At 56.5% G+C, this 13,956-nt stretch overlaps 5 protein-coding genes across 5 annotated transcripts; 3 read left to right on the top strand and 2 right to left on the bottom strand.

The window, feature by feature from the left end:
- Nucleotides 1-22: 22 nt before the first annotated feature.
- Nucleotides 23-1,360, top strand: LAJ45_04353 (uncharacterized protein; the record flags this gene model as incomplete). Its single annotated transcript, XM_046113933.1, has 2 exons — nt 23-47; nt 474-1,360. The coding sequence occupies 2 exons, from the start codon at nt 23-25 to the stop codon at nt 1,358-1,360; spliced, it is 912 nt and encodes a 303-aa protein (XP_045973035.1).
- A 159-nt stretch (nt 1,361-1,519) lies between these two features.
- LAJ45_04352 (uncharacterized protein) lies at nt 1,520-2,464 on the bottom strand (the record flags this gene model as incomplete). The annotated part of the gene is made up of 3 exons (XM_046113932.1): nt 1,520-1,648; nt 1,715-1,846; nt 1,940-2,464. 3 exons carry the CDS (start codon nt 2,462-2,464, stop codon nt 1,520-1,522), a joined length of 786 nt encoding a protein of 261 aa, XP_045973034.1.
- A 2,408-nt stretch (nt 2,465-4,872) lies between these two features.
- LAJ45_04351 (uncharacterized protein) lies at nt 4,873-6,938 on the bottom strand (the record flags this gene model as incomplete). The annotated part of the gene is made up of 4 exons (XM_046113931.1): nt 4,873-5,056; nt 5,144-6,556; nt 6,622-6,686; nt 6,789-6,938. The coding sequence occupies 4 exons, from the start codon at nt 6,936-6,938 to the stop codon at nt 4,873-4,875; spliced, it is 1,812 nt and encodes a 603-aa protein (XP_045973033.1).
- A 1,242-nt stretch (nt 6,939-8,180) lies between these two features.
- LAJ45_04350 (uncharacterized protein) lies at nt 8,181-10,460 on the top strand (the record flags this gene model as incomplete). Its single annotated transcript, XM_046113930.1, has 3 exons — nt 8,181-8,289; nt 8,371-9,989; nt 10,059-10,460. 3 exons carry the CDS (start codon nt 8,181-8,183, stop codon nt 10,458-10,460), a joined length of 2,130 nt encoding a protein of 709 aa, XP_045973032.1.
- Nucleotides 10,461-11,306: 846 nt separating this feature from the next.
- Nucleotides 11,307-12,793, top strand: LAJ45_04349 (uncharacterized protein; the record flags this gene model as incomplete). The annotated part of the gene is made up of 2 exons (XM_046113929.1): nt 11,307-11,343; nt 11,442-12,793. 2 exons carry the CDS (start codon nt 11,307-11,309, stop codon nt 12,791-12,793), a joined length of 1,389 nt encoding a protein of 462 aa, XP_045973031.1.
- Nucleotides 12,794-13,956: the final 1,163 nt, after the last annotated feature.

Below are 13,956 nucleotides of genomic sequence, written 5' to 3'. Positions count from 1 at the left end.
CCGAATATTGAAACCCCGAGTTATGTCGCCTAGTTATGGAATGCTTTGTAGGTTCGCTCTAGGCTGTTTGAATATTCTCTTTTTTTTTTCCCCTGTGGTATTCCAGATATTTGTCGACTCCGAACTGATAATCTTTGCTGTTGATTGTTAATTAGCAGTTATAAACTACTCATAGACGAAAACTAGAGCTAGAGCCTTTGCGCTTTGTGCAAAAGCTCTGATAAACAAAACAATCAAGGACTTCTAGAGCTGCAGCCATCTAGACCTGGAGCTATTATTACAAGCTGTTGATCTCACCGCCAAGGCCCCAATCAAGTAACATCACTACCCTTAGTAGTTAGACATTCGTTATCCTCAAAAATAAAACCCCCCACAACCCCACTATCACAAAAGAACCCACCATGCATCCCACCCCCTCCACACACACCACGCGCCCCCCGAACCCCCCTCCTGCGTCCAATTCTCACCCCAAGACCCCACACTCGTCACCGTCGGCACCTACCACCTCAACGCCACCGCCGCCGACCTCCCCTCCAAGAAAACCGGGCACCTCTGCCTCTACTCCGTCACCCCCGATGGCGGCTTCACGCTCCTCCAGTCGCACCCCACACAGGCGATCCTGGACCTAAAGTTCTCACCACACTCTCCCGACACCCTCGCGCTCGCACACTCCCTCGGCCAGGTCAGCGTGTGGACGCTCTCCGAGCGCACGCTCCACCTGAAGGCGCTGTTCACGCCGTTCCCAGAGGACGTTCTAGTCCTGTCACTCACGTTCTCGCCGGCCCGCCGCGACACGCTGGCGGCGACGCTGTCGACGGGGGAGGTTGCAACAGTGTCGTTAGAGAGCGGGGAGGTGGTGGAGAGCTGGGCGCCGCACACGCTTGAGGCGTGGACGTGCGTGTTTACGCCTGACGGGCGGGGCGTGTATTCGGGTGCCGACGACAGCGTTGTGTGTCTGTGGGACGTTGCGGGGGGGAGCGAGGCGTGGCGGGACCGGAGGAGCCATGGTGCGGGGGTGACGGCGGTGCTGCCGGTGGGGGGTGAGGGGGCGGTGTTGACGGGGAGCTATGATGAGGGGTTGAGGGCGTTTGAGGTGCGGGGCGGGAGGAGGGGAGTGGTGGGGGAGGTGAGGGTTGAGGGGGGCGGGGTGTGGAGGTTGGGGTGGATGGGGGAGGGGCAGAAGAGGGTGTTGGCGAGTTGTATGCATGCGGGGACGAGAGTGGTGGAGGTGGAGGAGTTGGAGGTGGTGGCGGGGTGGGTGGAGGGCGAGAGCATGAATTATGGGAGTGATGTGACGGCGGATGGGAGGGTTGTGAGCTGCAGCTTTTATGATAAGAGGTTGAGTTTGTGGTCTGTTTAACCATTGGCTAGAGTATGATCGACTACTACTGCACTATTTAGAGATAGATAGAGTGAAAGCAAAAAAAAGGAAAAATAAAGTATATTCGGAAGTCAATCTAATTACTGCATTCCCTTCATGACAATCCAACCGCTAAGTAAAAGGAAAAAAAAAGGCCATCTACACAATGATCTCCAGCTCGTGAGCATAGCCGATTGTGTTCTCGATGATTGTGCCAGAAGCCAGAGCTTCCTTCTCGGACTCCTCGACCGGGAAGTAGACACGGCCATCTCTGACCTCCCATCCTTTCTGTAATAGATAGCCGTTAGCATTCCATTCTGTTCATAGTAAATCAACATAATGGATGGACTCTACCTCCTGCGCAAACTTGATGACTGCGCCGTCAGAGTCCAAGAACAACAGGTTCTTCGCATTGGACACGGGCAAGCTTGCATATGCCTTTTCGGAGCATGTAGCGATCTCGTTCCTTATAGTTCCGACGAGGACCTATCCCGACACATCACATTAGCTCAATCCATCCATCCATCCATCCATCCATCCATCCATCTCCATCAATCCCAAACAAACAAGGCAACTCACCTGCGAGAACAACGCATACTCCTCACTCGGCATCTGCGAGCTCTTCGTCGCATTCCACACCTTATCGTAGCTCCCCTCCATCAACCACCTCTCAAGCATGATCGGATGCCTCACAAACGGATCCTTCTCCATATCCGCCTCGAGGTTCTCGAGCGTGGTGTGGAAGTCCGCAATGTCATTCTTGCTCAGCAGGAGCAGCAGATGCAGGCCCACAATCTTGCTGCGGTGCGGGCTGGGCGACGCCGTGGTGAGCCGGTGGTCCTCGTAGAACGGCTGCAGCTGCGAGTAGTAGCGCGAGAAGGCGGCGTCGTCAGTCTGGTGGATGCTGGTCAGGGCGCCGATCTCGAGCACCTCGCGGGCGAGGAGGAGGATCGGGGCCGGGGTGCTGGGCGTGGGGAGGAGGGCGTTGCGCGTGAGGAGGGCGAGCTTGAGGGAGGAGAGGGTGCGGGAGGCGCTGGTGTAGTCGCCCTTGGAGACGCTGCCGATCAGCGCTTGGTGGAGGGTCTTGAGCTCTTTGTCGGCCATGGTGAGTATTGTGATGGGCTGGATGTGGATGGAGGTTTGGCTGGATTGATGGATAAAGGTGGGATGGTGGAGGTGTGTAGATGATAGATGGGAGACGTGTTGAGGTGTTGAAGGTTAGTGGGGGTTCAGGTAACTGGCTCACTCGACAGGGTTAGTTTGGCAGCAACGGCCAAGCTTGCAGGGAATGCAAATTCTTGGGTTTTCAATCATTTCCCACAACTTGAAATTAAGACGTGCCTTCAGATTTAATATGGTGCAGAATTGATTGCATGCACGCCAAGAACAACCAGGAGATGATAGAGGTAAATTGATGACGATTTCTGCCTTTTGGCCTTCTATTACAATACCCCTTGGCTTTACTATCATTTCTGCTTGCAAATTGCAAAGCTTGATTGAATAACTTAACAGAAGTGCAGCACATGTAGTTACGTATACCCAGAACGTCCCTAATTATAAAAGTATGGAACTACTCAACCCATAAAAACCGTCAAATCAAATCGAAGCGGCACGCTAAATGATTAAATATTTGACGAGGTACGAAACCCCAAGAAACAAGCCAAAACAGAAAAGCGAGCAATGTTACCTCCCCGTCTTCAGCCCGAAAGACCCAGGAGCCAACGGCGAGGAAGCAACAAGCTCCCAAACCTCTCCCGTGGCATTTCAGTGTCTACATGGGCTACACTAACCGGAGGGACTGTACCTTTACGTTGAGTCAGCTTATGAAAGAAAGAAAGAAGCCATACAAATTGCAAACAGAAGATGGAGGAGGACGGGGCGCAGAAGGAAGGGGGGGGGGGGGGGGGGGGGGGGGCCCAAATAGGTACCCCAAGCTACAAAGGCAGTAATACAGAAGCCTAGATCCGTGGGACCCAAGATCCAACGTCAAGCAACAGCCTCCTAACACTTCCCACAACAAGACCCACACGCACAAAAAAACGGGAGTCCACGTCCAGTGTTGAAACCAGCAAGCAGCTCCAGCGCGCGGAGAACCACTCTCGCCTACACGTACTTGATCTGCCCCCGACAAGTCCAATGATAAGAAAAAGAAAAAAAAACCAGGTTTATGATGTAACGAGACCTGCCCTTTCCAGATGTCCGCATAGGCTGCTGTCTTTGGGGTGATATATCTCGATATTATAGACCGTATTGTACGCCAGAGAGAAAAAAAAAAGGCCACAAAACAGCCAATACAGTACAACCCCCGCCCCACTACGGCCCAGCCTTCGATCCGACCCAAAAGCCACCCAAAACGTGGCGGGCTGGAAGAAGTATGCTTACGCCGCCTTGCCCCGCAGGCACCGATCCACAACAACCGGGATGGAGAAGAGTAATAGTTGAGTAGAGAATTTAAGTCTGTATGGAGAGATCTGTTATTTGATAATTATATCGGGCAGATAATGAGATTTATTAGTACCTAAATTATAAAGCTGCTTTTTCATGGGGGGGGGGGGGGCAAGTATTTTGTTGATAGACGAAGGGATAGATTACATGTAAGCACAGCTAGGCGTCTCTACACACCACACCGCACATATCTCCATGCAAGTCCTTACTATAATACCATTAAGCCCCCCCCCCCCCCCCCGCGGGAGGTTGTCGTGGTGCTACACCGCACCGAGTGACACCCCATGACTCCACCCCCCACCACCCCATCACACTACACCATAAAAATCCGAGATCCAAGATACAAGATGCGATATATCGATTATCTATCTAGATCTATCTAGCCAGATCGATACGCAAGATAGATACAGTAACAAAGCCCCCCAAGCACAAGCACAAGCACAAACACAAGCAAACACAATCGTACACTCGCCGTCTTTTTTTCTTCTTTTATGTCTTCGATATCTTCGATGGGAGGAGGGGAGTGATCAAGGCCACGAGTGCGAGCTGTATGTAGCATAAAGGGGGGGGGGGGGGTCCACAACATGCACCGTGGTAATGCAGTACATGTAAGTAGTAAGTAGCATGTAGCAAGCAGTAGTATCATCAAAGAAAAAAAAAAAATGGGGAAGAGATAGAAAAGATATGCTACGGAAAAACACAAGAGATAAGACATAAAAAATGGCACTGCATTCTCCCCCAGCAAATCAAGCAACGCAAAGCAAGCAAACCAACCAATAAAAATGAAAAATCAAATCAAATGAATAAAGCAAAAACAAACCCCCCCCCCAAAAAAAAACGCCCTCACGCACCGACACACAGACACACACAGACACACACAACACACATAGAGAGAGAGAGAAGCGTAAAAAATATATATGCAAAAAAGGTCCTATCACAAGCACACTCAACAAACACACAAAGCCCACACCCACAAGCACACACCCACAAACAAGCACACACAAAACACACAACACAAAATACAGACACACACAAAAGGCGTCCCCAACCTTTTCTCCCCCCACCACCTAGTACAGGCTCTTCCTCAGATCCACCACATCAAAGCCCATCTCCCTAACCTCACACACATGCCCGGGCCTCATCGCATCCGTATACACACTCCTCTCCTCATGCGGATGAAACAGCCCCTTCTGTCTACAATTCATAATCGTCTTCACCCCCGGCGGATCCGTAAGCCTAAACACCCCCCACCTATATGCCCCCACACCCTCATTAGTCCCTCCACCTCCGCCTCTACACACAAAAGAAAGATAAGAAGGGGGGGGGGGGGGGACTCACGAAGGCTCATGTCTCGGCGCACACACAATCGCAATACTCTCCCTCAGCATCAGCTGATACGAGCAATGTGTATGCAGATCCACACTACTCATGAAGCACGTCTGACTCGGATGCGTATGTATCCACCCCAGCACCATCAGCTCCTCACTATCGCAATACTGGAACAGGCCCTCCTCGTCCGTGGTGCCGCACGTATCGCTCGTGGCCTCCTGCTCCGGGATCACGAGGCGGCTGATGAAGAGTGCGTTCTGGATGAGTGTGCCGCACAGGATGCCGCACGTCTCGAGGTTCTTGCGTGTGTTGGGTGCCGCGACGGCAAGGAACTCGGAGCGCAGTGCGGAGGGGAGGAAGATGGTGCGCAGGGGTGTGCCGTTCTCGAGTGTGGCGGGGGTGGTGAATTTGAAGTCGGTGGTGGCGTGTTTTTTGGCGGGTGGCGCGGGGACTTTGGTGGGGAGGGCGGGGGCGGAGGGGGGCGGAAGGGGGGCGCCGGGTTGGGGTAGGGGGCCTGGTTGGGTGGGGGGAGGGTTGTGGTGGTGGGGGGAGGGTGGGCATGGCATAGTAGCTGGGTTTTGGGGGGGTGGGGGCGTGGGCGTCGGCGTGACGCTGCGGATGTCGATGCCGGGGATGAGGGAGGGGGGGAGGTCGATGGGGTGGATGGGGGATGTCCGGCGCTTGGGAACGGTGGGGTAGTTTCCTTGCCAGTTGCCGACTCGCTGCTCTCTTTCCCGCTCACGGTCTCGCTCACGGTTTCGCTCCCTCTCGCCCCATATGCCGCCGCCACCGTATCCCTGCGGCCGCATCTGCCGCTCCGACAGCCCGCTGCCCATGTCCAGCCTCTCGATGCTCTGCGCCAGCCCGTACGCCTCAACCTCCATCTGCTGCTCGCGCCTCGCAATCTCCTCATCCGTCTGTCTCCTCTCCGACGACAACGGCGGCACGCGGCCACTCATATCGCCGAGCGCATATCCGGTGCCTATGTCGCCATCATACCTCTCGAGGCCCTCTGGGACAAAGCGCCTTCTCCACCCATCCTCCACCGGCGTCGGAACTCTGCGGATCTCCCTCCCGCGCGAGTCGACGGGGACGCTGCGCCCCTGCTGCTCGGCGCGGCGCGCCCGCTTCTCGTGCTCGCGCCGCTCAAACTCCTCAAGCGCGGTGGCGCCGCTGCCCTGCTGGCGGCGGGTGAAGTTGATGCCGAGGTCGATGTCGACGCTGGGGTGCCGTGAGGAGGAGGTGGAGGAGGCGCGACGGGCGAGGGCGCGCTGGTAGGCGGCATGGCGGGCTTCGACCCGTGGGCGGAGGTATTCGAGGCGGGCGATGGCCTCGCGGAGACTGGGTTTGCTGTGGGCGACGTGGCGGGCATTCTCGGGGCGGCGGTACTGGGGGTGCTTGGGGAGGTAGTTGACGAGGAGTCTGGTACATGTGTTAGTATTACGGGGTGGAAGTGGTGTGTGTGTGTTGGGGGGGGGGGTACGGACTCGGCCATTCGTACGAGGAGGAGGTAGGCTCGTTGCTCATTTCCTTCCTCTTGGTAGATGATTGCCTGCTCTCTCTCTGTGTAAGTCCATGCCTTTCTCTCTCTTCTTCCCCTTCTTCCCCTTCTTTTTCTTTTCACTACCACCACCAGTACAGCAGGGGGACGAACCTCTTTGAGCAGGGTGTCGGCGGTGCGGAGCCAGTGCCGCAGCGGGACGAGGGGGTTGTAGTCAAAGTCCTCGGCCTTGCGGGCGATCTCCTGGACCGAGAGCGGCGGGGAGTCGATGTAGTGCGTGCTGGTGTCCATGAGGTAGTCCATTGTTTCTGTGGTGGTGTTGTTGTGGTTGTGGTGGTGTTTGTACCGGTGATGGTGGTAGTAGCTGTTGTAGTTGCAGTTGCAGGTGTAGTTGTAGTGGGGGTGTAGTGCAGGGCTGACGACGACGACAATCCTCCGTCACTCCTTCGGTCTGGATGTCTCTGCTGCAGGCGAGAGAGGGGAATGGAAGAACAGGAACAAGAGGGGAACGAGGAGGAGGAAGAGAAGAATGTAGGATGTGTGCTTGCTGCTCTCAGTGTGCTCGCTGCCCAGCCAGGTGTTGGGTTGATGGATGCACAGAGGTCGATCTTTGCCAGCAAGGAAGGGAAGAAGGGAGGAAGGGAAGATGCAGCAGGCCAGCAAGACAGCAAGACAGCAGCAGCAGGGAGAAGGGAAAGAGAGAAGAGGGAAGAGGGAAGAGGGAAGAGAGGAGATGAGAGATGAGAGACAGATGACAGAAGAGAGAAGAGGGAAGTCGTCGTCGTTATCCTCGTACAGCTAGCACTGACTACTACACATGTTCTACCCGTACCACTCTCTCTCTCTCTCAGTGACATGCCCTCTCCCGCAGTACTCTGTAGACTCTCTCCTCTCTCCTCTCTCCTCTCCTCTCCCCTCTCTCCTCTCTCTCCCCTCTCCCCTCTCCCCTCTCCCCTCTCCCCTCTCCCCTCTCTCTCCCCTCCCTCCTCTCTGCTTACTCTCTCTCCTCTCCCCTCGCAAATCACCCCACACCGCCAAGCACAGCTGCGTAATCCGACACGAGTAAGTGTATGTTCGTGTATGTAGCTGATCGATGCCAATGATTGCACTCCCCACAGCACCAGAACTGCAGTCTCTCTTCTGTCTCTCTTCTCTCTTCTCTCTTCCCTCTCTCCCCTCTCTCCCCTCTCTTCCCTCTCTCCCCCCTCCATGTATTCCCAATGCCCACCAACATCAATAGCTGAATACATACTAGCTGTACCTACATGTGCAACCACGCGTTAACACCTCTGAGCATCTCTGGGCACACCCGCTTTGTCATCACGTCACGTGAGGATAAGAAGAATCTCGAAAAAAGTTTATCGGGAAGAGCACCCCGCCGCCGAGTCGAACTACTCCCACTACACACTCACTACACATTCACCCCTCACCCCCTCGCCCCCCCACGCTCACCGCCCTCTCTACATGTAATACATCCCCTCATTCTCTTCTCTCGCTCTATAACCTCCCCCCCCCCCCCCCCCCCAAACATAGTCTACATCTACAATGCGGAAAATCACAGAGGCTGCCTCGCGCACACTCACAAAGCAGCTCACGGGCCTGTTCAAGTCCCCCCAGAAGCATGCCGTCAACATCGTCTCCCCCACACTCTGCGGTATCTAGCAATCCTCCTCCTCCTCTCTCCCTTCCACCACCGGCACTGACGGACTCCTCCCTCCTTCCACCCCTTCTACAGAACAGGCAATCTCCCGTCTCGACCTCAGCGCCTACAAGAACCCCATCCTCATCGACATGTCCCCCGGCATCTGCACCTGGTCCGCCGCCCTGCACGACGCCCTCCAACCCCGCGCACACATCCTCCTCGAGCCCGAAAAGGAATACAAGCCCTGGATCGACGACTTCCAATCCACACGGCCCAACATCTACTGGCTCCCCGAGCAAGGCGACCGCTGGAGCCTCTACATGAGCATGTTCGGTCTCTCCACGCCGCCAGCCAAGTGGCCCGCCGACTACCCCAACCTCACGCCGCGCACCGTCCCGCCCGAGGACGGCGTCAACCCCGACATCATCTTCACCGGCAACCTGTCCGAGAGCGAGAAGCTCAACAGCCGCCTCCTCGCGCAGCTGATCGCCACGATCCCGCGCGAGCGCTGGCTCATGACGTTTGGCCGGGTGCGCTTCCTCACGTGGATCCTGGACGAGACAAAGGTGCGGTACCTCCCGCGCACGATCGCGAGCAGGATCAGGGCCACAGTGATGGCCGAGGCCGTGTGCGACGTGACAGAGGTGGCGAGCTCAAACACCATCACCACGGGGCGGGGCCATCCAAAGGCGTCGGTGTTCAAGACGGACGCGGACGGGAACCTGGTGGTTGAGCCGTTGGAGGAGGCGCCGCCCGTAGACGCGGATGCGCCGCCGCCGCCAAGGAAGTGCGGCCGCCCAAAAGGGTCGGGGAAGAAGCCGCCGAAACTCACGGCAAACGGGGAACCAGAACAAGAAATCGAAAAACCCCCCGCGCCCCCGCGCAAAAGGAAGAAGCCCCCCAAGGAGGGGCAGGAGGAGCAGGAGAAGGAGGCGGAGGAGAAGAAGAAGAAGGAGAAGGAGGAGGATATGGACTTTAGCGTCCCGCAACCCCTCAAAAAACTCATCGCCCGCGTCGAACGCGGCGCCGACCCCAACAGCACCCTCAAACTCCCCTTCCCACTCATCACCGCAACGCTCAACGCACTGCAAGCACACTACACCCCCACCGCCCCACGCATCAGCTCCGACGCCGAACTCCCCTCCCTGCGCGCGCTCGCGCGCGACCTGCACGCCCAGAAACTCACCAAGCAGCACACACACGCACTCTCCATCCTCACCGCGCGGCTCAAGGACTGCGACAAGAACTACAAAGAGTCCCTCCGCAAGCTGACACAGCGTCTGACGGAGTACCTCACGGACCCCGCGACGCGCGACACGTGGCTCGAGGGCATGGAGCACCCCGCGTGGTACTACCACGGGGGCGAGGACGACGTGCGCGGTCTCGCCGAGGCGCTGATCCGCAAGCGGCGCGGCAGCCAGGCGGACCCGCACTCGCGCATGGGGCGCCACGCGGTGCGCGCCGCGCAGTTCGACGACAGCCTGTTTGCGGCGCTGGAGCGCAGCGAGGAGACGGCGCCGCCGGCGAAGGCGCAGGGCGGCGAGGTGGTCAAGATGATTGCGGACTATAATCGGAACTGGGATGCGCAGGGGAAGGATCCCGCGTGCGATATTAGGGACGATGAGATCTTTAGCTATGAGAATAAGCTGCTCGAGTTCCACCGCAGAGAGTACGAGCCCATCACGGTGCAGCCTAGCGATTTCTACCCCGAAGTATGCACCCCCCCCCCCCCCACTCCCCCACACACACACACACACCCCACTAACCCCCTCCCTCTCTAGGCGCCCCTCGCCCTCCTCGACTTCACCCCCAAGCTCCTACACCCCCACCTGCGCAACCCCGACCACAACCTCCGCGACAAGACCTGGGAAACCTTCAACTGGCTGCTCCGCACGCTCTTCCTCCTTCGCGCCCACACCATCAGCTCCGCGCTGGCCACGCTGGCCCCCGGCGGCGAGCACATCCTCGACAACCTCGCACCGGGCGTGCACATCGACCCGGAGCAGCGCACGCGCACGCTGACGGCCGACGAGCTGGTCGAGATCACGCGGGCGTGGGAGACGTGGCCGTTCCGCAACGAGCTGCTGCATCTCGAGGAGTATACGGGCGGCGGGAAGGAGGCCGAGGTCATGAGTAATGCGAGTCATGCGTTTAGAGTGAAGACGCTGAATTTTGGGAGGTAGTGTGGGGGGGATGAGCTGAGTAGATAGGCATGAAGCATCAGGACGCGCGTTCACTGAACGCCACCACCGTGCTGGGTATCATTGAGGTGGCCAGCCATGTACACTGGAGCTGGAGATACTCGGTGGCTTGTTGTTGTTATATATACTGGGCTACATAGATCTGGAGTTATATCTTTGATTACCAATGTAACATAGGGAAGAATTAAGAACATCACCCATCTCTGAAAAGACAGGGGCCTTGAACTTGGATTTGTGGACATTGGTGGTGTGGTTCTCAGGGAAGCTGCATTTGTGGCTGTGGCTGTGGTTGTGTTTGTGGGTACATATCGCGAGCGAGGTTAATTGGCAAGAGGGCCACATGTATGAATGGAAAAGGGCTTACGGCCCCCGCTAAATGTAGTTACATGTAGCTTACATAGGGGCGTCAGTAAATGGTGTTTTCTGCGGTCTTTGCTAAGGACTTGTTATTACCACCGTGTCAAGACAGCGAGTTTAGTTGACCGATACATATGTATGTAGTTGCGTGCTAGCTATGACTTCTTCAATTTGTCCATTATAAAAGGAATCCATCCTCTCTCCGCTCTCGGGGAAGAACCATAAATGCGATTCTCACCTGTCTCATAGACCGCACTCCGAATAACTAGCACAAAAAGCAAAAAAAACGATCATTACCCCGAGTGACATTCCGTGACGCTTGGCAAAAGGCGGGGCACTCGCAGGCTAGCGTCCCCTCCATCAATCAATCCATCCATCGCTCCATCTCCACATCATTTGAGTCACCGCATCGCCACTGCTCACCAACACAGAGAAAAAAAAACCACCCAAACCACCAAACCACCACACTCAATGGCGTCTACAAAACTCTGGGGTGGCCGTTTTACCGGTACGCTCCCTCATGATCCCCCAGTCCCCCTCAATTCTCCTCAATGCCCCTCAATTCCCCTCAATGCCCCCTCAATGCCCCCACTAACACCCGCACAGGCAAGGTCGACCCCCTCATGACCGTCTACAACGAATCCATCCACTACGACAAGCGCATGCACACCGCCGACACCCTCGGCTCCACCGCCTACGCCAAAGCCCTGCACCACCGCGGCATCATCAACGCGCACGAGTGCGCCGAAATCATCCGCGGTCTCGCACTCGTCGAGCAAGAATGGCTCTCCGGGACGTTCGTGATCGCGTCCGACGGCACGGACGAGGACATCCACACGGCCAACGAGCGCCGCCTCGGCGAGCTCATTGGGCGCGAGATCGCCGGCAAGCTGCACACGGGGCGCAGCAGGAACGACCAGGTAGCCACCGACATGCGCATCTGGCTGCGCGCGGCGCTCGACGAGATTGAGGGCGCGCTGGTCGAGCTTGTGAAGGCGCATGTGGGCCGCGCCGAGATGGAGATGGATGTGTTGATGCCCGGGTATACGCATCTGCAGCGGGCGCAGCCCATCCGGTGGAGTCACTGGGTGATGGGCCAGGCGAGCTACTTTGCCAGCGACCTGGAGAGGCTCAGGCAGGTGCGGAAGCGGGTCAACCAGTGTCCGCTTGGGTGCGGCGCGCTGGCGGGTAACCCGTTTGAGGTTGACCGCGAGTTTCTGGCGAAGGAGCTTGGGTTCGAGGGCGTGATTGGGAACAGCATGGTTGGTGTTGCGGACCGCGACTTTGTGGTTGAGACCATGATGTGGGGCGGGCTGCTCATGGGGCACATCAGCAGGTGGGCCGAGGACCTCATCATCTACTCGACGCAGGAGTTTGGCTTCGTCAAGCTCGCCGACGCGTACTCGACCGGCAGCTCGCTGATGCCGCAGAAGAAGAACCCCGACTCGCTCGAGCTGCTGCGCGGAAAGAGCGGCCGTGTGTTTGGGCAGATGGCCGGCTTCATGTACACGCTCAAGGGGCTGCCCAGCACATACAACAAGGACCTCCAGGAGGACAAGGAGCCACTGTTTGACTGCACCCGCACGCTGCTCGACTCCATCCAGATCGCCACGGGCGTGCTCTCGACCCTCGCCATCAACCCGGAGAAGATGCGTGGTGCCCTCACCATGGACATGCTCGCCACCGATCTGGCCGACTACCTCGTCCGCAAGGGTGTCCCCTTCCGCGAGACCCACCATGTCTCTGGTGCGGCTGTCAGGATGGCGGAGGATCTTCACCTGAACGGTATTGACGAGCTGGGCCTTGAGAGGCTCAAGGGCCTCAGGGGCGAGTTCGAGGAGGATGTCGCCATGGTGTTTGATTTCGAGACGAGCGTGGAGAGGAGGGCGGCCATTGGCGGTACGGCGAGGAAGTGTGTGTTGGCGCAGATTGAGGAGGTGAAGAAGGTCATTGGGTAGATTTGTGGTGTGTGTATAGAGCGGTGTGGCTTGTTTAGTTGGTTTCTTTCCTTCCATTTCTTTTTTTTTCTCGCTCTCTTGTCTTTGGCTTTTTTTTCTTTCGGTTCTATTAGGATTAGGGTCTGGGTGTGCGGATAGATATAGCTGTCTGTCTGTGCCTGGGGGGGGGGGGGGGGTGAGAACGGTGTAGTTGGTTGGGTCTGCGGTGATAGAGCGCACGCAGCTTTTAAATAAAAGATCTCGTGTCAATCAATTTACAGAACTATCCACCCGAATTATAGATGAAGCACCAAACAAAACAAAGCACCCAAGCATCTACGCCAAACCCATCATGCCATCATCACCAGCGACAGACATTCCTTCCTCATCACCCCCGATCACTCGCCCACTAATAACTCTCGATAACCAACCACACAACCCGCCGTCCAAAAGCAGTGAGGCAGCCCACCCAGTACCACCCACCCCAGCCGTCGCAAATTCACCCGTGCACACAACTCCCGCACTAGCGTCGAACCTCTTTCCCCTGCATCCGCGGTACCACACACACACACTACCTGTACCTGAGGTCAATGATCGACCGCACCAGCAAGGCCGTCAGACGACAAGTCAATGATTGTGTAACCGGTAAATTTGTGGATCGTCTCTCGGCGGTTTTGGCGGGGACGAGGAATGAGAGGGGAAGATGGTGGTAGATAATTAGACGTAGATAGTACTTACTTGGTGAGTTCTTGAGTATTTTTTTTATTATTTGTCGGTGGGTCAGCTTGGGGGGAGGTGGTGGGCACGATGGCGGGGGGTTCGGCGGACTATGCGGCGATTATATGGCTCACGAGTGGCAGAGGAGGGGCTACGGCTATGGCTTCATGAATGATAGGTTTCCGCGTGGGGTAAAGGTTGCCGTTGGGGTCTAGCTTTTGGCATGGGCGAGGGGGTGGCTCGTCTGTGGGCCTGTTGTCTTCTAGTATTGTCTAGTAGGGGCTGGTAGGGGTGTGCGGAACGGAAGGGTGTTTGTCGCTTATTGTACTCATGATTTTTTATCATGGCGTATTAGGGGATACTCATAATGGGAATGGTAAGAGTGGAAAACAATAGATCTATTAACTTCTAGCTACATGCATTGTTCAGTAGATTAAAATTCCTATTGTCTTTTCTGTATCGAGTGC

The sequence above is a fragment of the Morchella importuna genome (genome assembly GCF_003444635.1).
Source record: "Morchella importuna strain M04M26 chromosome Unknown Morimp01GS010, whole genome shotgun sequence".
Lineage (NCBI taxonomy): Eukaryota > Fungi > Ascomycota > Pezizomycetes > Pezizales > Morchellaceae > Morchella > Morchella importuna.
The sequence above is the reverse complement of the archived record's forward strand: the minus strand, read 5'-3'. Positions and strand labels throughout refer to the sequence as shown.